This window comes from Nelumbo lutea, chromosome 2 (genome assembly GCF_056320005.1).
Source record: "Nelumbo lutea isolate HS-2025 chromosome 2, American lotus-T2T, whole genome shotgun sequence".
Taxonomy (NCBI): domain Eukaryota; kingdom Viridiplantae; phylum Streptophyta; class Magnoliopsida; order Proteales; family Nelumbonaceae; genus Nelumbo; species Nelumbo lutea.
The window spans coordinates 74,816,278-74,842,816 of NC_142685.1; the positions used below are offsets into that span (position 1 = coordinate 74,816,278).

The 26,539-nt window shown below is 37.9% G+C and overlaps 1 protein-coding gene across 2 annotated transcripts in view; it reads right to left on the reverse strand.

The window, feature by feature from the left end:
• The window catches only part of LOC148871544 (uncharacterized), a 36,841-nt gene extending 16,579 nt beyond the window's left edge, over positions 1–20,262 (reverse strand). Inside the window, exons 1-3 of one of the 2 annotated variants that reach the window (XM_088971766.1) lie at positions 19,715–20,257; positions 19,362–19,507; positions 9,997–10,226 (exon numbers count right to left, since the gene is read on the reverse strand). In XM_088971766.1, coding sequence (XP_088827892.1) covers positions 9,997–10,120 — 124 coding nt within the window. In that variant the 5' untranslated portion in view covers positions 10,121–10,226; positions 19,362–19,507; positions 19,715–20,257. Of the gene's footprint in view, positions 1–9,996; positions 10,227–19,361; positions 19,508–19,714 lie in introns of both variants that reach the window. The other variant, XM_088971767.1, reaches the window with a different exon arrangement.
• Between the last annotated feature and the right edge of the window lie 6,277 nt (positions 20,263–26,539).

Here is a 26,539-nt window from a genome sequence, read left to right on the forward strand (position 1 = left end):
CCGTACCCTGGGATCTCCATAGTAACACATGGTGAAACCTTACTTGTATCCTTTATGTCCCAAATCTAACTAAATAACAGACTTTCCCACTTCGAGGAAAGTTCCCTTTCCATTACGTGATTTCCTGTTCTATTAAGTGGCTTCCTCCTCTATAAATAGAAGAGACTCAAAGCATTCTGTAGACACATATCATCATCTCCCTATGTAAGCTCTGCCCAACTACTTTCTCATCTCTCTCCCAACCTCCATTATAGCCCTCCTTCAACTCTTCCTCCTCCCTTCTTCCTTCTCTCAGAGCCATCTATCGTCTTTCAAGTAGACCCCTCATTATTTCCTTACCTCCTCACCTACACCTAGAAGAGATTCCTTAATTGGAATGATGTGGTGATGGTGTAGAAATCATGAAGCACAGGCAACCAACTCAACAAAGCTTCCATTTCTTCATCTTTGGTAGCATTTTTGCCTAAATACATTTTTGGCACAAAGAAGCTTATCAAAGATTGCTCCAGACTTAATTACACCATTAGTACTCTCAATGAGTTTGTTATCATCAAAATGAATAGGGTCCACAAAGGCTATGGCCATACTTTTTGCCTCCCAAACCTTTCCATCTTCTCCTTCTACTTCTATTATTCTCAATAATTTCTACCTCTATCTTCCAAATAATTCCACTTGGTTTTTGTAGAGAAACAGCTTATTAGTATTTATCCTATTCATTTATGTTGCTTCTATAGTGTTCCTCTTAGGTTTTTATTGTTGTTATTAGATTATTAGGAAAGCAAGGCATTTTGGTCATTGTTGCCTTCTAATTAGATCAGCACATAAATACAACTTATTTGGGGCAGCAGTTACTTATTTGCTGCTCCCCTTCTCTCCTACTTCCTCTTCTCTTTTCTCTGCTACTATTCTATCCCTTTTCTCTCCCTCTCTTCTCTATTTATTTATTTTTTTATTTGAACTGTGACCTGGTGACTGACTGCTCAACAAGTTGGTACAAGGGCAGGTTCAGTCTTGGTCTAGATCTCAAGTTGGTCGATCCAGTCAGCTACATGAGATGGATTAGAGACTGGAGACATAAGTGCTATATGACTTGATTGTTGAATGTTGTTAGGTTCTGATTCGCTGCCGAATATGGAGTTTCTTGGAGACCGCACATTGACCCAGAAGGATCAGAGAAATAATATCGGATTGTGGTTAAGTGATCAAATCACTGATTGAGGCTGGCGCCCAATGTTTTTTGGAGGGAGCAGCTACATCTTCTTGCTCTCTAGGTCCAATTCTTGATTTTTTTTCATGAAATTCATCTAAACTCTAATTTGTTGACAGCTAATTTCTTTTATCCTAACCCGTTGACAGGTAATTTCTTGATTTTCTTGTGGTGTTTTCTGAGCTTTGTTCTCCTTAGGGAAGTGTGAATAGGGCATAATATAGTTTCATTTCTTCTCTTTTAATCTGGTTGGTGAGCTTGAGTGTTGTGGGCAATATGGAAACTGCTAGAAGTAAGCCTAAAATTAATGAAGATGTATTGGGGGTTGGAAGTATGGCAGATAGCAACACCTTTCAAATCACTACAGTTAAGCTTGATAGAATGAATTACTAGGAGTGGGCCCAGTCTGCTATGATGGAAATTGAAGGAAGAGGAAAGATAAGATGTTTTATTGGTACACCAGCGGACCAGCCACTATGGACCACACTCACAATCAATGAATCCAAGAGAACAGATTTTGATCAACGTTGTAATAATTTGTGTATTTAATCAAAGAAATCAAAAGGAGAAGAAGAGGGAAGAGAGAAGAAGGCATCGAACAGCCATCCTCATTTCTTCAGACTTCGAATAGTAAAACCCTAACGAAATAAGTAATAAAATCATTTTATGAAATAAAAAGAATGATTCGGTGTATCTTACTTATCTTAATATTATAAATTCAAAATATAAAACAGATAAGAAACTTAAAGAATTTATATATAAATGTCATGGAATTTGGGTGAGGCAAGCCCCAAAAAGTGCCTAGATGCTTAGGCGTTGCCTTGACAACTATGATTTTGTGTTACCATCTCCCTCCAAAAGCCATTTACATCTTGATTTCTGTCTCCAAGAAGTTTCCTCCTTTCTCAATATCTCCTAATCCACTTTTAGACTCCATCATTCTGGTCTTTCATCTACACGAACCTCTCAATTTACTTTGTTTTTGTCTAGCTCCCCAATCCTTTTAGAAATTCTCTCCTTTGTTTCTCCAAGTCTACCAAACTCTTCTTTATTCCAATCCTTGATTTTTTTTTCTTTTATGCTTCAATTTTTTACAAAATTGAACCCCTCTATTACTTACATTGATTCCACCTTCCTCCCACCATTCTTTTATCTTTTTCAATAAACTTTGGTACTTCAAACCACATATTTTCAAATCTAAAAGGTATAGGGCCCCAAGGTGAAAATCCTATCTAGACACAAAGGACAATGGTCAAAGGTTACCCTAGGGAGTGCTTTCAGCACTAGGTATCCCTATAACTCTTGCCACTCAATAGGGAAAAAAAAACTACCCAATTTTAAGCATACTTGAATTTTCTAGAAGTTGGACCAAGTAAAACAAGCTTGCAGCAAGGGGGTTCTTTAAGCTCTTGGCTTTTGTTGAGCAGAAGAAGAAGAAGAAGAAGAAGAAGAAGAAGAAGAAAGGAAGGAAGAAGAAGAAGGAGAAGAGAAGAGGCTGCAGGCTTAAGGCCTCAAAAGAACAGCTTCATGCGAGTGAAGCATTTGTATTTATACTATACTGGCCGTACAACACAAGAGGTCTACAAAATTACAAAAATACCCCTGTGGGCACTAAACCTGTGTACAGTACATACAATACCTCTGTCAACACTCCCCCCTCAAGTTGGGGCATAGATATCAATCATTCCCAACTTGTCACAGAGATCTTGGTGTCTGGAATGGTTTAACCCTTTTGTAAAGATGTCTGCTAGTTGGTCTTCAGAGCTGATGTATGGAGTGCATACTTCGCCTGTGATGCTTTTCTCTCTGATAAAGTGTTTGTCAACTTCAATGTGCTTTGTTCTATCATGTAGTACCGGGTTAGCAGCGATACTTATAGCTGCCTTGTTGTCACAGAGTAGAGCCATGGGTTTGTCCACTGGAAAATCCAACTCTCCTAATAGATTCTTTATCCACATACCTTCGGCTACTCCGTGTGCCATTGCACGATACTCAGCTTCAGCACTAGATCTAGCTACCACGGTTTGTTTCTTACTCTTCCAAGTAACAAGGTTCCCTCCTACAAAGGTGCAGTAACCACTAGTAGACCTTCTATCACTTTGAGATCCAGCCCAATCCCCATCTGTGTAAATTTCAACTCTCAAATGTCCATGTTTCTGGAATAATAAGCCAGCACCTGAGAACTTCTTAAGATACTGCAGTATTCTCTCCGCTGCTTCAAGATGAGTGGACCTAGGCGCATGCATGAACTGGCTGAGGACACCAACAGCATATTCTATGTCTGGACGAGTCACAGAGAGGTACAACAATCTCCCTACAAGCCTCTGAAATTGCTTCACATCCTTAAGAGGTTCACCTTGGTTGTCACTTAACTTATGGTTGGGGTCAATGGGAGAGTCAGCTAGCTTAACCCCAATCTTTCCAGTGTCCTTAAGCAAGTCCAGGACATATTTCCTTTGGGAGATGAAGATACCCTTTTTTGATCGGACAACCTCAATTCCAATGAAGTATGTGGTAGGACCTAGATCTTTCACTTCGAACTGAGTGGCAAGGAAGCCCTTCAAACTTTGAATTTCATCCTTCCAATCACCAGTAACAATTATGTCATCCACATATACTATTAGGGCAGCCATTTTACTTTCTCCCCTTTTTACAAACAGTGTGTGATCTGACTAACATTGCTTGTATCCCCTCTACTGAACTGTAGTATGAAATTTGTTGAACCAAGCTCTTGGTGATTGCTTCAGCCCATATAAAGACTTCTTTAACTTGCACACTTTTTGTTCATTTCCTTGAGCCAGAAAACCAGGGGGTTGAACCATATAAACTTCCTCTTCAAGGTCACCATTCAAGAAGGCATTCTTGATGTCGAGCTGATGTAGATCCCAATTCAGATTGGCAGCAAGTGAGAAAAGTACTCTAATAGAGTTCATTTTGGCAACAGGGGCAAAGGTTTCTGCACAATCAACTCCATATACTTGAGTAAAACCCTTTGCCACCAAACGAGCTTTATACCTCTCCACGGTTCCATTAGCCCCATGTTAAACAGTGAACACCCATTTACATCCAATTGGATCCTTTCCCTTAGGGAGATCAACAAGTTCCCACGTGCCATTCTTGTGAAGAGCATCAATTTCTTCCTTCATGGCATTTGTCCATTCTAGTACTGAGAGAGCTTCTGCCACATTCTTGGGAATAGGGATACTGTCAATGGAGGTAAGGAAGGCACGAAATGAAGGTGAGATGTTCTCATAGGAAACAAAGTTGGAAATGGGGTGTTTAGTGGTGCACGACCTAACACTTTTCCTGTGGGCAATAGGAAGGTCAAGATCATTAGCAACAGGGAGGTCAGGACCATCATTGGGAGTCAAGTTACCTGAGTGAGTATCATCTTCCCCCGAGGAATTTGATGGTACTTGAGGTACAACTTCTAGATTCTCCAGAGCTCTTGAACCTGGTTGGCCTTTACGACGACGAGAAAAAACACGGAAAGGTGGAGGGTCAGAAGGAGAAGGGGAAGGAGGAGAAGGATTAGGAAGAGGAGGAAGCTGAACCAGTTTCTCCTCATGTCTACACTCCCCGTGAGGAGAAACAGGAAAGAAGGGCTCATCTTCAAAGAAGGTAACATCCATGGAGACATAGAATCTCCAAGAAACTAGATCAAAGCAATGATACCCTTTCTGAGAGAATGAGTAGCTAAGAAATATGCACGGGATAGAACGAGAGTCCAATTTCCCTTGGGTGGGAGATAGGTTTTGGACAAAGCACCGACAACCAAAAACACGAGGAGGGATAGAAAGAAGAGGGGCCTTAGGAAAGATAAGCTGATGTGGGGCTTTGTACTCTAACCAATGAAAGGGCATTCGGTTAATGAGGTATGTAGAACAAAGGACAGCCTCAAGCCAAAATCGTTTGGGAACATTCATGTGGAGTAGTAGACCCCGTGCCACTTCAAGGAGGTGTCGGTTCTTCTGTTCAGCCACACCATTTTGTTGTGGTGTGCGGGCACAAGAGCTCCGATGAAGTGAGCCATGTGAAGCAAAGAACTCCGTGAGGTCACTATGAAAAAACTCTTTTGCATTGTCTGACTGAAATATTTGAATCTCAGTCTGAAATTGGGTGAAGATCATCCGCTGAAAATCTTGGATAATTTTTGGTACTTCCTCACGGGTTCGCATTGGATATACCCAAGTGTATCTGGAATAATCGTCAATGAAGGTAATGAAGTACTTGTAGCCACTCTCAGAAGGTAAAGTAATAGGGCCCCACACATCAGAATGCACAATGTGAAAAGGAAACTCAGATTTACTATTTCTTTGAGGAAATTGAGTTCTACAATGCTTGCTTAACTGACATGTTTGACAAGAAAAATTAGAAAAAGACACTGACTTACACAGTTCTGGGACAACAACTTTCAAGGACTCAAAGGACAAATGACCCAGACGACAATGCCACAAATATGTTTTACTCTTTCTAAACTGACTCATAGACTTTGTAACATGAAGGCCAGCCATATTCTCCAGCATGTAGAGTCCATCAACCATACGTCCCCTACCAATCGTCCTCCCCAAGGCTAGATCCTGAATCACACAATAGGAAGGGAAAAAAAGTCACAGAACAGTTTAAGGAATTTGTAACACTACTGATTGAGAACAAATTCATAGGGAATTTTAGAACATGAAGAACATCAGAAAGAGTAAGGCCAAGGGGAAGAGAGAGAGTTCCTTGACCAGCTATGGAAGTGTATGATCCATCAGCTAGTCTCACTTTATCTCTTCCAGAAAGAGGGTGATAAGTTTGAAAGTAAGAGGACATACCAGTCATGTGTTTTGATGCTCTAGAATCAATGATTCATGGAGAGTCAAGGTTGTGAGAAGCAACATGGAAAGTTGTGACAGGATTACCTGATGTGGATGCAAAAGAGGTGGTGGGAGGAGCATCCACCTGGTGAATTGCTCTACCATAAAGCTCCAAATGGTCACGGAAGGAGTTTACAATATCCTCCCTTGGGTCAGATCCAGAGTAACTATGTTGGCCATGTGGTGTTTGAGTCACAGTAGAAGTGGAGGGCTGATTCTCCCGAGTAACCATGTTGGCCATGTGGTGTTTCTTAGTACCTTGTTGCATGGGCCTTCTAATTACATCTAAGCCTTGCTTCTTAGGTAGATCCTGAGCCCACTTTGGTTTCCCATGGAGATCCCAACAAATATCTTTGGTGTGTCGGGGCTTCTGACAATTAGTGCACCACAATTTTTCCTTATCTTCTGATTTCTTCTGGAGATCCCCTCTCTTGGAAGAAGGTCCACCACTAGTAGAGGTACCCCCCCTTTGCCTCCAACACAATTGCATCCCCTTCGGTGTTGTTCATCAAGTTTCTCTTGCTCTCTTCAGACTGGACAAGAGCATAGACCTCCTGAATTGAAGGAAGATCCTTAGAACTTAGAATTTGTACTCTGATAGATTCATAAATAGGATTGAGACCATGTAAAAAAGCAAACACTCTTTGCTATGAGACAAGTTTCTTATACAATTTTGCATCTTCATCACACTTCCAATCAATATTCTGGTAATGGTCCAACTCCTTCCAAATAGTGGTCAAGTCAAAGTAATAAACTGATAAACTTCTCTCCCCCTGTTGACAAGTAGATGAGGTTGCTTGCAGTTGATAAATCTTGGCATAGTGTCGAAGTTCAGAATATGTGGATTTTGCCTGTTCCCATATCTCATTTGCAGTTTCAGCTCACATGAAGTTCTTCCTTATTTGCGGTTGCATGGAGATCAAAAGCCATGACATGACCATACTATTCTCCTTATCCCATCTATCATGTTCTGCATTTCCAAAAGGTGGTTCTTTGATTATTCCATTTATGTAGCCTATTTTTCCCCTTGCAATTATGTATAACTTGATCCCTCTTGACCACTCTAGGTAATTTAACCCATCAAGAGGAACAACGGCCATAGGGAAGGATAGGTCACTGCTCCCACTCATTCCATTCAGCATTGTAGAGATTCCAGATGTAGCTGAATCTTCACTATTCATGATTCTAGGTTTAAAAGTACACAAAACCAAAGGCACACTGCCTTACAGAGCTACTACAGTCCACAACTAGGCACTTGCTGATTTCCGATTTCACAGAGAACCAAGCATAAACACTGCAGCTGTAGTACTAGTTTGTATGACCTACACTTTGTAGGAGTCCACAGAACAATATACGAACACTGCACTTGCAGTGTAACCAGGTTTGAATGACCTACAGTTTTACAAATTTCATGAAGCTCTCTTAGTAGGAACAGCAATACAAGTGGTGGTTCACCACACCTAATCGGCTGATATCCACTTTCCAGGGCAGCCGAACAGTCACTTAGGGTTTAGGGTTCATCAACAGTCCCTTAGATAGCTGAATAGAGCAACACACAATCAGAGGAGGGAAAAAAAACAGCCAAACAGTCCCTACACAATCAAAGGAGCAACACACCATCGAAATAGTGCAAGAAGAGAACCATAAACAGAGAAACTTCAGTTCAGTACCTAGGTCACCCGAACTCTGAATAGGCAGTACACTAATGGACTAATCTTCTCTACAGGCCAGAACCCTTCTTCATACATCTGGGATGGTTTTCTACAGTCTTCTTAGCTGAGCAACTCCAATCACCAGTACCTGGGCTGGAGGATAAAGAAGAAAAAACTTGTAGCAGAACCCTTTTCTGCGCTAGAAAGTTGAACAGTCAGCTTTCTTGTAGCAGAGCCCTACTCAGCAGTGGAGACTAACCGCAACACTAGAGAATGCTTCCTCTTCCTTGTCTTCTAGCATCAGGACTATAGCTTCTACGCAGCAGTGGAGAGAGATCTCAGCTGGTTGTTTTCCAGGCCTGGTCGGTTCTGCACTGATACCATGTTGAGCAGAAGAAGAAAGGAAGGAAGAAGAAGAAGGAGAAGAGAAGAGGTTGCAGGCTTAAGGCCTCAAAAGAACAGCTTCATGCGAGTGAAGCATTTGTATTTATACTATACTGGTCGTACAACACAAGAGGTCCACAAAATTACAAAAATACCCCTGTGGGCACTAAACCTGTGTACAGTACATACAATACATCTGTCAAAAGCTTTTATATCAGATGGATGTAAAGAATGCCTTTCTTAATGGAGACTGTTGTTAGAGTTGTTATTAGAATTGTTTTTGTTGTTAGAGTTGCTTACGTTGTTAGTCTAGGGTGTTGTCAGCATGTTCTTAGCCTTTTATTTAATGTTTTTTATTAGGGTGTTCTTCCAGGGGTAGATATGTCATTTTCCTCTTTTATTTTTTTATGTTATGATAGATAGAAAGTTGGGCGCTACCAGCCCAGGTTTTTGGCTCTCACCTCTCTCTTCTCTTCTTCTCTTCCTCCTCTCTCTTTTCTAGAAGAAAACAAAGACCTATAGGAGGAAGTATGAACATGCCTCCAAGAGCGAGTTTTCCTAATAGTGAGGGAAAGGTGTGTCATCTAAAGAAGTCTATGCATGGACTCAAACAGTCTCCCAAAGCCTGGTTTGATAGGTTTAGATGAGCAATCTCGGTGGTTGGATTCTCTCAATCTCAGGATGATCATATTTGTTCATAAGAAGGCATGATGATCGGGTGACTATGTTGATACTATATGTTGATGATATTGTTGTGACTGGTGATGACATCTCTAGAATCTCTCAACTGAAACCCTTCCTTGCCTTTAACAACTAGCAAAACTAGGTTCAGGTTTTGAAGTCTTTAAGGGTCCAAACAACATACAACAAGGGTGAGCAAGCCAAAGTCCCCCTCCCTTTTCAATTAGTGTTATGCATCTTCATTATTCTTAATACAAGACATCTTTCATAAAAAGAAAGAAATAAAAAAGGGGATCCTCTTTCCTTTTCCTCCCCCTCCTCCTTCCTCCTCTTAAGGAGGCTTACACCTTGTGCTCAAGAGGTTTAAGCCTCTTACATTCTAAACTACACCTCACACCTCTAGGCATTGAAACACCTCAAGTCATGCATCTGCATTTTAATCAAAACTTAATTGTAAGAATCACAAGTTTGTTCAAAAGCAATGAAAACCTTTGAATTGAGGAAAATAGATCTAAAACTGGAATTTTCCAATGAAATTTTTTACATAGGTCTGGAATGGATAGTTAGTTGTAAGGGGTGACCAAAATTAGTAAGATTTGGAGTATGATTAGCACAAAAGAACAAAATTTACTTTGTAAGAAACCTCAAAGAACTATAATCCTAGGTTCTAGGCAGATTTTCAGTCCTTCAACAATGTTTGAGCCCACTAAATACATGGACTAATTTGATATAGTTTAAGAATCTCCCATGACAAACATATGCCCAAGTTTTTTATCTCTTAGTATACGTAGATATCATGTTTGTTTCCATTAGTCATAGGACATGATTGTAAGCCCACAATGAAAACTAGATATCTAGTTCAGGAAAGTTTTATCGACTAGAAATTACAAGTTCAGAGTATATACTTGAAACAAGCAAAGAAATTTTTAATGCCAAAAGCCACCTAGCAAAACTTGCATCATTTTCTGAAAATAATTTTCCATGGGCCAGGTTTTGAAAGTTGAAATACTTTATGATTTACTTTATGGGAAAAAAAAGGCATTTTATAGAATATATCTAAATCAGATATCTTACAAGGCCCTCAACTTTAACAATTTAACAATTTAACCAGCAAAGATGCTGATCATATATTATTTAATGATCAAAGAGAAGAAGAAAAGGGGGAGGAGAGAGAAAATAAATGCAAGCTACAAGTGAAAAATGGAACTTTCACCTTCATGGTCATTTGATGTATCATATTGCTTTTTGACTTGTGGCTCCTTGCGATTACTGCCTAAGTTGTTATCAAGGGTCTCGGATTTTCTTTTGGCATTTTTCCTGGGCCTTCCTCTTGCCATTAAACAAATATTATGAAAACAAACTCGGATACTATAACTTGACAGAGGCTCTCTTTACACCAATGAGAAGAGGTCCTGATGAGGCCATATATGAAACTGCTTCTTTCTGTAGCATCATACATATTAAAGATGTAAGATAGGCACATCGATAGAAAGGAAGTGAAAAAAGAGATCCATCAGATTATAAATCATCATAATGAAATACAAATATAATATACTTATATACATATAAGCATACATAAGCAACCCAGATTTGTACATGTTACACTTTGTGTTTTTGATCTTATGCTTTGTGCCTCAATAAATGTTTTCTTTCTTGAGATCTAAAAATAGTGCCTTAGTAAATGCCGTCAACTACAAAAGAGAGAAATTGTTAACTGTTCCAACTGCCAGAAACAAAAAAAGAATGTTAAAAAATGTTAAAACGGTTAATAGTTTTATAATAGTGTGGCACAAGTACACTATAGTCTTTTTATTTTATTTTTAATTATGTAATGTTGCCCTACTACAAATACAAAGGCTGGCACCGCCAGCACAATCTTTTTACTTCCAATCCTTCATTTCTCTCTTTTCCTCCTCTCCTCTCTCTCCTTCCTCTTCTATTTCTTTCTATCAAGAAAACATGGTATAAGAGCAACTTCCTTGGGTCTGAAGACAGTTCAATCAAGGATTCCATTCTTATTTTGCAATTTTTCCAGCTCAAGACATAGAGAAACTTACACCGGCTGGTCTGAGAGGAACTATCTACTGTTTTCCTTTTCTTCTCTTGGTTGTATGCCAAGATATACCCTATGACTGTACCTATTAGATGCTATGAAAGAGTTTACGTTATTTTTTCAACTCCTATGTGGATTATCCATTGTACCCAGGTAAGTGGGTCTTGTAGGTCTGGGATGACCTGTATCTGCTCATCTGCTGTAACAGCAGTGTTGTGCATGGTTTTTGGTGACAGAAGTGATCATGTGGCCTAGAGAAGGGAAAATCGATACTCATGGGCCTGTGCAAACTTAGTTTTTCGCTTCTAGAATTGCTCTGTAATCAGTCACAACATATTCTAGGAGAGAAGACGAGAGAGAGAGGAGAAGAAAAAGAGAACGAACAGAATGAGGGAGAAAAAATGAAATGGGTTATTGATGGCTCCCATTTTACCCTAATATATTAATAAGATATATAATTACAGAGTGGTCCTTGGAAGAAAGAAAAATAACAAGAAACCCCTTGTGCCTGAAACACCCCTTACAACACTCCCCCTCAAGTTGGGTTGTAAATATCATGCATACCCAACTTGGTACATAACTCTTCATGGTGCAGGGCATTTAGTCCTTTCATAAGGACATCAACCATTTGTTACTTTGATTCAATAAAAGATATACAAATTTAACTCCCTTTCCATTCTTTCACAAATGAAGTGCTTGTCAATCTCAATGTGTTTGATCCGCTCATGGAGAACTGGATTGTGAGCAATACTAATAGCAGATTTGTTATCACAACACAATGACATAGGATCTGAATTCCCTATACCCAACTCAGTAAGGAGGTTTCTCAACCACAATGATTCTGCAACTCCTTAAGACATAGCTCTATACTCAGCTTCAGAACTTGATTTTACTACCATTGACTGTTTCTTACGTCTCTAAGTGACTAAATTCCCTCCTACAAAAGTGCAATAACCATTTTTTTATAAATAAAAGTGCAATAACCATTAGTAGACTTCCTACCATCAATAGAATCTACCCAGTCAGTGTCAATATAGCCTTCAACCTTTGTATGCCCATGGTTGGTAAACAGGAGACCCCTACCTGGATGTTTCTTCATGTAAGCTAGAACCCTCTCCGCAGCCTTGAAGTGAAAGGATTTAGGTTAATACATATATTAACTCAAAACACTCACTGCAAAGGCAATATCCGACTGAGTCATGGAAATTTATAACAACCTCCTAATAAGTCTCTGATACTGATGAACATCTGAACCTGTCTCACTTTCACAATTTCCAAGTTTATGACTTGGATTAATATGAGAACTGACCAGTTTACACCCTAGTTTCCTGGTATCTTTTAACAAGAATAAAATTCCTTTGGGAGAGTAAAGATACCCTTGTCAAACCGAGCAACTTCAATACCAAGGAAATATTTCAGAGGTCCAAGATCTTTAACTTCAAACTATGAAGCTAAAAATTTCTTCAACTCTTAAATTTCTTCCTCCCAATTTCCTATAATCACCATATCATCCACAAACAATCACCATAGCAACCAATTCACCTCTTTTCACAAACAATGTATGACCAACTTGGCATTGGACAAAACCAATCTGTTGGACGATGCCATTGAAACTCTCAAACCATGCCTTGGGGAATTACTTCAATCCATATAAGGATTTCTTCAAACAACAAACTTTATCCTCACTACCTTGCACCTGAAATCCAGGAGGTTGGATCATACATACTTCCTCATCAAGATTACCATTCAAAAACGCATTATCTTTTTTATGAATAATTCAAAAACGCATTCTTTACATCCAATTGATGAAGATGCCAGGAGAAATTGATAACCAGGGATAAGAGCACTCAAATAGAATTCATCTTGGCAATTGGAGTAAAGGTTTCAATACAATCCACACCATGTGTCTGTGAAAAACCCTTTGCTACCAGCCTCACCTTATACCTTTCAATAGTCTCATCTACACGATGCTTTACAATAAAAATCCACTTACAATCAACTGGCTTCTTTCCATTTAGAAGATCAATAAGGTCTAATGTGTGGTTTTTATGAAGGGCATAAATTTCCTCACACATAGCATTTTTTGCATTAGGTAATTCCAAAGCCTCTATAACACACTAAGGGATAGAAACACTACAAATAGTAGAAATAAAGGTAGGATAATAAGGAGACAAATGAGCAGTGGAAGTAAAGAGGGCAATAGGGTGCTTGGTTCAAGCCCTCACACCCTTATGAAAAGCAATGGGAAGGTCAATATCACAAGAGGTTCAAATATACCTGAAGGGTCATAGATATGTGGATCTGCCTCATGAGAGTAGCTACACTCTAGCTGGTTCTACACTTGAGTTTAGAGGTTGATCTAACAATGGGCCTTTATAATGTTACCAAGTATAACGAGAAAAAGTACAACAAGACGGTAGAGGCACAGGAGGTTTCTGCTGAGGCGATGAAGACTAGATTGGGATTGCAAGGGACTAGGAACTGGGGAACGATAAGAAAGAATGTCTCACCTCACCACCACTCTCTCCCTTAGGTGAGGCGACAAAGAAAGGACATAACTCAAAGAAAGAAACATCCTTAGAGATGTACACTTTGTGAGACATAGGGCCAAAGCATTTATATCCCTTGTGAGTAGAAGGGTAACCAAGAAACACGCAAGGAATTGCACGAGGGTCCAACTTACTGGATGAGGGAGAAAGGTTCTGAACAAAACATCAACACCCAAACACATAGAGAAGAATGGAAAACAAAGGAGATGAAGGGAAAACCAACTGATGTAGGGCCCGTGAGTCCAACAATCACGAGATTGCATCAGATAAATCCATGTGTAGCATGAGTAATCATCAATAAAACTTATAAAATACTAATATCCACAATATGGAATGGAAAATCAGCTCTTTTATTAATAGGAGGATATGAGCTTCTACAATGTTTGCTTAACTAAACTGACAAGTAGCACATTCTAATGATGACAAATATACTAACTTGAACAAGTCTGGAAACAAAACCTTCAAGGAAACAAAGGACAAATGACCCAAACGACAATGCCAAAGGTAAATCCGGTCTTTATTATATTGACTCTTAGCTAAGCTAGACTGACTCAACAAACTAGTGCTCTTAGAAGAACAAGGAGCCATTGAATCCAAAATGTAGGGTCCATCTATCAGGCGACCTCTACCAATCATTCTCCCCGAAGTCAAATCCCAAAACATACAAGAGTTAGGAAGAACGATTACAGAGCAATTTGTAGATTTTGTAATGCAACTAATAAACAAGAGATTAATAGGCACCTTTGGAACATGGTAGACATCAGATAGAGTTAGGCCAACTAGAAGAGGGACAACTCCCTATCCAGCAATAGAAGAACAAGAGCCATCAGTAAGTTTAACTTTACCTTTTCCAAACAAAATACAATAAGAGAAAAGTGAAGACTTACCAGTCATATGGTTGGTAGCACCTGAATCAATGATCCGGGAAGACTGAGAAGGAACTAAAGAAACATGTAAAACATTGGCTTAGTTACCTAAATTTGTTGTATATGAGATGGATGGAGTAATAGAGGTTTCCTCCAACTATCTAAGAAAACACCCAAACTGTTCAAACTAATAACTCATGGTACTTAGAAGACCCTCCTTAGGTGTAGAGGCCAGGGGCTGAATTGGGGCAATGTTGCTTGTTTTCCAAGTTAAAGATATCAGAGAAGGAGAAGAAGAGAAGAGGAAAAGAGAAGAGAGAAGAGAGAAGAGAAAAATTTTGGATTCAAAATCACATAGCTGGCGGTGCCAGCTATTAGCTTTTATATTAGGGCGACCCAACTAATAATAAAGATAAGTAGAATTACAAGACTGCCCCTTGCGGCACTAAAGGACAGAAATATAAATAAAAAAACTGAGAACAACTAACTGATTTAAACATTGCTCTAACTGGACTACTAACCATCATGACTAGTAATGGAAGAAGCATCATTAGCTGCATTAGGTCTTTCGTTCTACTTCTCTAAAGATTTTTAGGTTTTCCAACGAAACTCCTTTGCGTGTCCAGGTCTTACAATGAGTACACCAAAACTTGTCTCTATCACCTCCACCTTTTTTTTTTTTGTACCCCATTCTTCTTGTTGTCCCCCTTGGACAATAAGGCCACTTGCTCCCCCTCAGGAGGATTCGTAGCATCCCTCCTAGTTTCCTCAAATTGTATCAAAGTAAACACTTCTTCAAGTCCTAGAAGCTCCTTACCACCCAAAATCTGAACTTTGATAGGCTCATAAATAGGATTCAAAACTGCTAAGAAGGCAAATACCCTTTCTTGAGAGAGCAACTTTTTGTAAGTAGAAGCATCCTCTTCACTCTTCCAATCTATAGAGTATAGACTTGTAGTGGCCCAGTTCTGTCCACATAAAAGTGAGGGCAGAATAATAGGCTACAAGAGACTTTTCTCCTTGTTTCAATGGAGCTGACTCCACTTGAAGTTGGTAGATTCAAGAAAAATGCCTTTGTTCAGAGAATGCGGACTTTGATTGGTTCCAAATTCCCTTGGCTATTACAGCCCACATAAAATTCTTTCTAAGTGTAAGATGAATGGAAGATATAAGCGAAGACATAATAAGGTAGTTCTCTTGCTCCCACTTCTCATACTCAGCCCCTTCATAAGTAGGCTTCTTAACTGTCCCAGTAAGGTACCCTAACTTTCCTCTAGCTCCAACAAACATCTTCACATTTTTGGACCATTCCAAATAATTCAGACCATCAAGAAGGACAATAGATACTAGGAAATCAACACTGCCTATTCCATTACCAGAACTAACTAGTCCTCCAGAAGGGTTTGAAGTGACTAAACTCTCTGAGGACATACTTGAAACACACTATTTTAGGGTCCAAACTCCAAAAAATAGGGTTTTCTGTGCACACACAGTCACACGGCTGCAATAGTCCAAGGTAACAGCACTAAAACTGATCTAGGAAGGATAAACTAAAGCCTAGAAAACACTTACTCATGGACTGCAATCACTTTAAACATCCACACTCAATCACTGTGAATCACTACTGCAGATACATCCTATTAACATCCAAGCAACCCTTCGGTTCCCATTTGGTAGACCAAAAGACATAAAACTGGTTGCCAAAAAAACTTCCCTTAAACCAAACACACCTTACAGTTAAATACCAACACCTGTCTTAGAAGAAGTGAAGGCAACTGCAGACCATTTCCTCCTTATATCATCGAAGGAGTAATTTTCAAAGAGCTTTAAGGATTTCAGCCACAGAATAGCCCCCGTCAAAATACACTCCTTGACCTCAAGAATGGTTTTTTCCTTCTCCTAAAAAATTCTGCCACTTCTCTCTTCCAAAATAGTCCATAGGAGAACTGCTCTTATACACTTCAACATAATTCTCCCTCTTCTCGTGGCCCACACGAAGGTAGATGGAGAAAACAACAAATTTACCTTAATGGCAAGTTCCACCTACACCCAAACAAATCAAATACCCAATTCCAAATAGTTGCAACAAAGGAACAGGAAACCAATAAGTGGTAACAGTCCTCGTTCTGTGCTTTGCACAAAGTACACCAATTAGGGAATAAACACAAGAAAGGTCTTTTCTTCTGCAAGTTATCCATCGTGTTGATCTTACCATAGTAAACTTCCCAACAAAAGACAGCTAATTTTGGAGGAATAGGCCTAGACCAGAGTTCTTTAACTGGGAATGCCCAAGGAGAAGAACTAGAGCAAAGGGATTTAAAGAAAGAGGCACAAGTAAACGACCCTTTTGGAATCAAAGTCCAAATTCTCCTATCAGAATTGAGTGGGTCCAAGCAAATAGAATCAAGTAACAATAAGAGCTCAGAAACTGATACGGATTCCTCATCCCTCAACCCTCTACGAAAGCCAAGGTCCCAATTTGTAGACAAAGGGGTATACGAGGACAAAAGAAAGGTAGATAAAGGCTCTTCTTTAAAAAGGAAAAGAGAGGGGAACAGGTCCTTGAGAGGCAAATTTCCCACCTAAGTGTCTTCCCATAAAAGAACATGAATCCCAGAGCAAGCAGTATACCCTACGAAGCGAAGGAACTGGGGGAGGATGCCATGAATTGCCTTCCAAGGTGTTACAAGAGTTGCTCGTCTTGATACCCCTGCATCCCAACCATTTCGGAAACAGCCATGGATACTCACCACCACCGCATGCCACAACCTCTCCCTCTCTAAGGGCCATCTTCACAACCACTTCCCCAGAAAAAAATATGCAATTATATTTCTTCTAATGATTTCTTTAAAGTTTATTAACTAATTTCAAATTTCTAGAAAACTATCCTGATTTTTAAGATTTTCCAAATATCTTAGCAAAATTAGAGAAATATCTTTGAATCCAACTCTACAAGGAAAAATGTCCATCAACATTGAAATTGTGAACGACGGGTGCAGGTGAAGGCTGCCAACTAATCTGAAATATTTGTTTGATGTCTCCTTTACTCCAACGAATAAAGGCAGGATGTTGTGGAGGTGTGCAAAGGCAACTACTTTATGGTGTCAGTGGGAAGAGAGGAATAATTGCATTTTTAACAATGAAAAAAAAATGATCTAAAGACAATCATTGACAAAATCACCATCGACGTGACATGTTGGGTTAGGACTAAGGAGTTGTTTACCACATCTAAGACTAAGGAAATTATAAGAAATTAGAGGAACACAAGGAAGTGGCTGATTCTCCTCTAAAAAAGGTCAAGAGTACAAGCAAAGTAGCAATCACCACAGTTTCCATTTTTTAAGCTGAACTTTGATTGGTGCAAATTAGGCAACCCAAGCTCATCGGGGTAGGAGGTGTGGTAAGAAATTATTTGGGTAATGTTTTGATTATGTACTCTGGAGCTATGGGTGTTAGGGATTCAAGCAGAGCAGAATTGAAGGCTATGTTAGCAGGTTAAAAAAAGCAAGAGAAATGAGATGTAGAAGGGGACCCCAAGGTCATGACAAGCTGGTTCTGAAGTAACAAAGATGGCCACAGAAGAACTGATGTGAAAGCAGAGAAGCAAAAGAGATATTAAAGGAATTGGGAGCAGGCAATCAATGGATATCAAGGTTTGCTAATAGTCTTGCACTCTTGCATATGGCCTAGCAAAACAGGGGATAACAAGGAATTCAATTTTTTGGGGAATAGTACAGTAAAAGGGGAATTGTATTTAGCACATGTCAGAAAAGACTACAAATAAAAATAAAATAAAATCTTGATGCATTGAGATCTTCTGTACATAATGTGTTGAACTAGGAGTTTAGATTAGCTGAATGCCCACGTGCAATCCCTCTTTAACAGAAATTGACAGGAGTGGTTTCAAAATTTTGCATTTTTTTTGTTTTCTTTTCTTTTTTTTCTTCAAGCCCTAACCCTCTTCCTCTCCCCTTTCTCTCTTGTTCCAGCCTCCCTTCCCCTGCTATCACTTCCACCTCGTGTGTTTTAAAAGTGCAAGGGGCATTTTGTGTGAGGCGCAAGGCAAGGTATGCGCCTTCTCAAAGCAAGGGACAAAATGCAAAAAAAAATTGCCAAAATAATCAAAAATACATATAAATTAAAAAAATAATAAACATAATATTAATTAAAATTTTAATTTTTAATTTTAAAATAAATAAAGCATATTATCTAAAATTAAATATATAAATATAACATTCAAAACATATTCAACATGAAAATTTAAAAATAAAATCAAACATAACATATAAAACATATTCAAGCATATAAAACTCTCAATCTCTTTTTTTCTCAGTTGCATTACTTCAAATAGTCAATGTGATGTTATATATTTTGCATTCTTGATTCTACGAGCCACCTTTATACCAAACCCCTTGAGGCAAGCCCAAACAAGTCCAAGTTAGGGTCTTAAATTCTCAATCCCTACAAAAAAAAAAAAAAAAGACTTTATAATTTTCATTATCTTTTATTACGATGAATGAATGAACAACATTAGTAAATAGGGAGTTCTCAGAGCTTCAGTGAGCGAGCAAAGCAAGCAATGCATAAAATGTTGCACATGGGGACTAGGCAAGGTGCATACCTTAAAATGGGCCTTACATGTGCACCTACACACACACACCTTTTAAATCACTGGTTCCCCCCTTCTCTCTCAGTATGGGAAGTCTTCCACTTCCTTATGAGCAAAAAATTGAATACTAAATGAAGCAGACTTGATAGTCCTAGATTTGAAATTTGAAATTGCAATGGGAAACTGGATAAAGTCACAAAATTTCTAGCAGAGGGAAACATCACACATCCATATGTCTACCTAGAATCTAGCTTTACTAGAGGAATCAACGTCATATAAAGTATATTAAAATTTTAAAAAGGAAGAACTGATGAATTACCAAGGACAAATAAGAAATGCTCTATCCTAAATTCAATAATTTTGGCAAAGGCTAAATTTGCTTTGAACCACTAAGTACCTTACTGCCTTAATTTGTTGTTTAGTTGCAAATTCTCATTATGATTTTTGAAGCAATAATACGTTCCTTAATAATCCCCATTATGACTTTCCAAGCAATAATACCTTAATCTGCATTCCAAAGCTTGCAGTTTCCATGTCAATCCATCAACAAGGGGAATTGAAGGAAGAGGCTTTTTCACAATGGGATTGGAATTCCTAGTCATTGATCATGATAGGAAAACTCGGGGACGGAATGGAACCACTTAAGCCTGCATTTTAGGCTCCGATGAGTTAGTGCAGTTGATGCCGAGTGGGATAGTTGACTCAATAAGATAATATTACAATAGGTGTCGAAGTCTTCAAACCAAAATGCAGATACATTTGATTATTAACTAAGAATCACTTCGACCCTGATTTCAAAAAGGAAGAATGCAGAAACGTTCAACAATTAACAAGGTTGTAAGGTTCTATGTTACCTGGTTCTGTAGCGTTGTCACCGAATGCGGGAGGTGGCCAGATTTGCAACGGCAGCGCAGCGGCGCGTTCGTAGTAGAAGATGAACAGAACAGGGGCTACTGAGAAAGAGAGGGGGAAGGAGGGAGGGAGGGGCCGCCGGTGGTGAAAATCGACGGTGACCGGCAGGGGAGTTGATGGTTGAGGCGCGAGAGAAATGGGAGAGGAAGAGAGTTAGGGATCGAAGAGAAAATATGAATAAAAAAAGGGGTTCGACTATGATATGGAAAAGATATGAATATGCAAATTTTTTAAACCACTCCCTCCTTGGTGTTGTGGCATCACTTCCACAACTGTGGCGCGGGATCAAAAGGACAAAAATCCACGTGGACCTCGGCTTCACCGCCCTTCAAATTTGGGCGAATGACTTTTGGAGACCGGATCTGCTCCACGCGTAATGCGCCTCACCGCGCCTCACATCATGCATTGAAAACATTTCCCGAAATTGTATGTTGTTTTTCACGGTCTCAATGCACGGTGGATGTGCAATTGAGGCGCCCAACTGTGAAGAGAATATCCCGTTCCTGACCTTTGTATATAACTAGCGGCGTGCCCCTTGTTGCAGGGCTAATAAGTAATAAGAATGCAATATCACATTAAATAAGTAATTTTATTTATCTAAGCAGATTTAAAGTTTGTTTTTTGGATAAATAAATCAGATTATTATAGTGTAATTTAATTGATTATTTATTTATCTAAGCAGATTTAAAGTTTGTTATTTGGATAAATAAATCAGATTATTATAGTGTAATTTAATTGATTAAATATAATAAATTAATTAATTACTAATTTAATTAATCTAATTAAATACTTAAATTATATTAGTTATTCAAATTTTAAAACAATTAATTTTGTAATTACAATTAATAACTTTAAAATAATTAATAAAATTTTAAAAAATACGTTTGAGCAAAATTAAGCAACATAACAAATGATATGCACTGTGACATTTTAACAAGTGTATATTATTGGAAGGGTTGGGGGATAGGGATGGTTGGGAGTGGTTTGAGTTCTTCTAGTGAGTGAGAGAAAGTGAAAGAAGAAAGAATGTTTTAAAATATTAGTTGGATTTTGTTTCACGGAATTTGATTGAGACGTTAAAGAGATGTAGATAACAAGACTTGGCTTGGCCCCAAAATTCTAAGCTTAATCCAAAGTTTTGTATTTAGACTTAGTGTGGGCTTGCCCCTACAAATTTTTAGCCCAAACTTTGGCCCAATACCTTAGCCCAACCCAATCTCACATTAGGATCACAAACTTCCAAGTTAAGGCTTGGACCCAGGTTTTTTGTTAAAGCATGGCCTTGGGCTTGAGTGTGCATTAAGCCCACAAGTTTCCAATACTTCAATCCCAACTTAGGACTTGCTTAGATGAAACATAATTAGAAGGCTTAATTAATTAATTAATTATATTGATTAATTATTAAATATATTAAAAGCAATTATTATCTTGTAAGTAATATTAAAAGTTCATCCAATACTTCAATCCCAACTTGGGGCTTACCTAAAAGGAACATAATTAGAATAATTAATTAATTAATTGAAAAAAAAAATATATATATATATATATATATTAAAACATTTATTGTCTTGTAAAAGTTCATGTAGAGAGTGGTTGAAGATAAATGAAATTTTGAAAATAAAGACGGATGAAAAATTAGAAATAGTAGTATTGTAATGGGAGTAGAGAGAGATAGGGTTGTCAACAGTTGGCATCCAGGTAGAACTAGAAACGACCCAACAAAAATTTCTAAGGACCTGGAACCAAGATTGGCTTCAGTCAGTGCAAGCCCATACTTACATCGTTCGAACAACCTCTTGCAACCTTACATTGGGAAAATCTTCCCATGAAACAAAGCACAAAAGTATGAAGATATTCCTAATGCAAGGTTGTAAATGATGTTTAAAAGGACTTTGACTCATTGAAGCCGAACTCCCCAAACCTAAACTAGACTTGACAGGGTTTATAATTTTAGACCCATTACCAAACCGATCAATTCTCAAGTCAATCAAGTCTAACCTAATGGACCTAATTATAATAAATCTATTGAAAATATTATATATAATATTTAATTTATTTAATATATTATACATTATATATATATATATATATATACATATATATAGCTTGAGTCATGTCTAAATCAATTTGTGACTAGTAGACCTGTTCATGGGCCGGCCCGACCCCCGGACGGGCTTAAACATGCTTATAGGCCCACGGGCTTAAATTCGGGCCAAAAAGCCTGGCCCGCAATAAATTCGAGCAGGGCTCAAGTTTTGTCAAAATAGCCCAGCCCGAGCCCAGCCCACCCCGACCTAATATTAAACTTAAAATTAGTTATGTGATTATGTCCATTTGAATAAATTTTTTGATTTAAGAATGTAAAATTATGTTTTAAAATATAAAAGAAAGGGGAAAATACCATCTTGTAGGCCCATTGTTCATTTAAATAGAAAAAAAATACTATCTGAATTTTTAATTCTAATTTGAATAGGGAAATTTGTTTTTTTTTTTTCAATTAGATCGGGCTTCAGGCTTGGGCTCGGGTTTCGGGCTTTTTACCCGGGCAAGGCTCATGCCCAAGTTACAGGCCCATTGGTCGGGGTGGGCTTGGGCTCGGGCCTAGTATATTTTCATTAGTGACAAGTGAAAGCCCGGCCCGGCCCATGAACAGGTCTAGTGACTAGGTGGAACTGGCTCTGACTCAATAAGAATCAAGACAATATATCAGGAATCATAACCAAATTTACCCAACAATTTCAAGTCCATCGGGTCCAACCCGACCCATTGACAACCCTAAAGAGAGAAGGGGTAATAAATGAAAAATAAAGAGAGTAAAAACAATTTTGTGACAATATTGTAATTACATGTTGATGACACTCTTGTAATTACATGAAAACTCAATGTCGCATCCACAATAAAAGAGGCAACATTGCTTTCAATGGCGTAATTAGTAAAAACTCAAATTGAAAAATAATAGTATTCTTGTAATTATATGAAAACTCAATGTCATATGTATAAATATAAAAAAAAAAAAGGCAATGATTGCTTTCAATGGCATTATTGTAAAAAATGAATGAGATAAATAATGGCATTCTTGTAATTAGAAAATGCTCATGAACATTACAATATTTGTGCCAAAAATAGCAAAATATTTCACATAAGCCCATATAACATTCACACTATAGGATTCCATTTTAAGCAAATCGGGCACTCCATCCGTACCTATTTTTCTTTTAGTATATATATGATACAAGCCATATTTATATAAAACTAGCAATTGGGAAGAAGGGGCAACTTATTGAAAATATGAAGTAGTCATATGTTTGTTCTAATTATTATTGCGATTGGACTGTAATTTTAGTCCTTTTTCCCATCTCAACAAGTCATTTACCTCGGTAAATGCACTTATTTGAGTAAGTGTTTCCCTAAGGATGCATTTGGAAATGGCGTAAATATGTAGAGTGTAAAACGGTTTAGATAAATTGCAAAATTCCATTAGTTTTGCATTGACAAATTTACCTTCTTACCAAACAAACTTTTAGCTGTAATGGATGCAAACATGAATTCTAATAAAGCATATGCGTTTTTTTTTTTTATCAAAAGCCCATTTGAATGCAAATTTACTTATTTTTATTGATATACTTTTACATCTTATTATCAATGTAAATATGCATTGGTCTGTCATTTGTCAATGCATAAATGTAATGTTGCCAAACATAGGCAAAAGTGAACCAGAGTGCAAATTTACTTTGAACCAAGATTTATACTCCACTTGCATTGTTTCCAAATGCAGTCAAAGTTGTACAATGATTGTTTTATCCAAAAAAAAAAAGTGATAGCATTCAAGAACATAGTACTTACCTAGGTAAATGAGCCACTCGAGAATAGTTATTTTCCGTAAGGCCCACTTAATGAAATGTAAATGTAGGTTTATTTATTTTCTTGGAACCCACCAACTTACCCTCCCCCATTTTGCAAAAAAAAAAAATGAACAAGGCCTTAGAAAATAATGTGGCAAAATTGTATATCGACATGGTTCATTGTTAGCTATTATTTGTCTTTTTATATAGAAGATTTTTTTATGTTAAAATAAGAAATGGAATACTTTTAAAGATAAAACCCTCACAATGCCTCTCTCCCCCCCACCCAACATCTGACCCTACTAGGTCCCACAAAACCCCCTTTCTCCCTCTCCAACCCCAACTTATGACAATAGTCTTACACAAACTATTTCTCTCTCTAAGCTACACGGTATCCCACACAAACCCCTCTCTCCTAGTCTCTCCCCTCTCCCTCTCCTCCCTAAAGCTTCAATTAGCCCACGAGTCGTGTTAGGCCTGACACGATGGTTCGTGTCGTGTTGGGCTGGGGGTTCATAGTCCACAGGCCGGCACGACGTGGCCCACAATGGCCTGGGGCTCGTAACTAGTCGTTGCCCCCCCCCCCAAAAAAGTCCCCCAATGGCTAGTTTCAGCTTTTTGGGTGGTTTTTTACATAAATACCCCCCTAACAGCTATACAGATGGCATTTATGTATTTATGGGGGTTTTTTGGATAAAGTTATAAATAACTTTACAATAACCAAAATACCCCTCCCAACAACTAAAAGATAGTTAGTTTTTAGGGTATTTTAGGCAATTAAATTAATTTTAATTTCTATAAATAGCCTTATCCTCTACCATTCTTCTCATCACACCAATTCAACAATTCTCTTAATCTCTTCCCTCTCTCTCATACATTCTCTGCAATCTGAGTGAACTTTGATAGTCTAATTGGTTGATCGTCTAATTCTCCAAGTTAGCAATTTGGGAGGCTTGGAGCCTTGGACGTTGAAAGGCTTTAACCGTTGACATCAAGTTGGGATTTTGAACTGGCAATTTGGGGCAAGTCCAATTAAATTAATTTTATTTTTTTAGAATTAAAAAAATGGTCAGCTCTTCCCAAAACCCCTTGATTTAGTAGCCCGATTTGGAAAATAGTTTAAATAGAGGATGTTGAGGGGAAGGGGAAAAGGGTAGTTTGCCAAAAATGCAAAAAAATATTTAACTATTTTAGCAAGGGTGGTACTGGCCATTTGAGTAGACATTTTCTCACACATGAAAAGGAGGAAGAAATAACCCACAATTTAAATGAATTGTTGAAATAATGGAAAATAAATTTTAAAAATATTGGAAGAACATTTATCCCATTTATTGCTTAGCTGCAATATTAGATCCTAAGATTAGGAAAGGTGGTTTTGATATTTCAGTTGAAACATATTGTGAAAAAATGAATATTGAAATTGGAAATAAAAAAGAATAAATTAATAATTTAGTATTTGAAATATATAGTTTATATGAATCTAATTATCTAAAAAAATAGGAAATAATAAGTATAAGGTAGAAATCAATACTTCTACAACAAGTTCATTTATTGAACTTAATTTATTTACAAGCAATTTTTTCTAGTTTAGGTGAGGGAACAAATAATTTTGATATTTTAGCATGGTGGAGTGATTGAGTGAACATTCAAAAAATTATCCAATTCTTGCCACCATAGCATGCGATCTATGATCTACTAACCCCTCTAGTGTCTATAGGCTACAGTTTCATTGAGTCTTGTTTTAGTGCAAGTACCACTGTACTAGGGTTGGCTAGATGAAGTCATGTAGAAGATAGATTACAACTTTACAATTACCAGACAAAGGAGGGCATGATACTACTACATACATTGGATATTTCACCTGAAGTAGATGATGAAATTCATGATTCATGAACAATAGTTGACTAGTTGTATAACATTTTTTTATTTTTTTCAAATTATTGTAAATTCTGTTTTAATTTAATTTTATTTATTTGCTATTAATGTAATTTTGTATTTTTAATTTGTAACTATATTGTATTTTTATATTTTATTAATTTATTCAATTTCATACTTCATTCATCTAAGTATGAAGTATCCAACCATTGTATATTTCTATAGGTGTAAAGTGGGTCATGTCAGGCCAACACGACACAGCCTGTGGACGTCTCGCACAAAGTGTGGGTCATGCTGCCCTCCCTAGTGAAAAATTTAGGGGTTGACTCGACATGGCCCATGGCCCAGGCTCATGCTGGGCTAGCCCATGGGCCGAGCCTTGGGGCAGGTCGGGTCGTGCATCGGGCCAAAGCTATTTATTTAAAAAAATGATAAAAAACTTAAAATTTTAATTTTATATGAATTTTGTGTATACAATTGCTTAGATATACAATAATTAGATAAATTAGTATAGTAAAATAAAAAAACATTTATTTTATTAATAATTTATTATATAATTATAATTTATATAATATTATATAAAATATATATAATATAAATATATAAAATATGTATAAAATAAATATATATGGGTTGTACCATCTCGCAAACCGTAGATGGCATGGCCCGCTCGGTTGTGTCGTGTCGTGCTGGTCCGTGGACCTAAAACCCCAGGCCTAACACAGCTTACATGATCATGTCGGGCTTGGCATGGCCCATGGATTATCATGCTGGGCCGCAAGCAGCACGACCTGATTTACACCTCTATATATTTCAATATTTGTATACTTTTTAATTTGTATCATTCAAATTTAAATGAAATAAAATTCCTATTTGAATTGTTTTATTTATTTATTTTTTGGGTAATCGTAATCCATTCAGTCTAGTCCGGTTCGGCTCAGGCCCAAGGTCTACCCTATGGCCTAGCCCAGCACGGCTGTAGCCTGGCTTGGCCCAAGCCCACAGCACGGCACGGGCCTGGGCCGTGGGCCATGCCGGGCCGACCCCCGG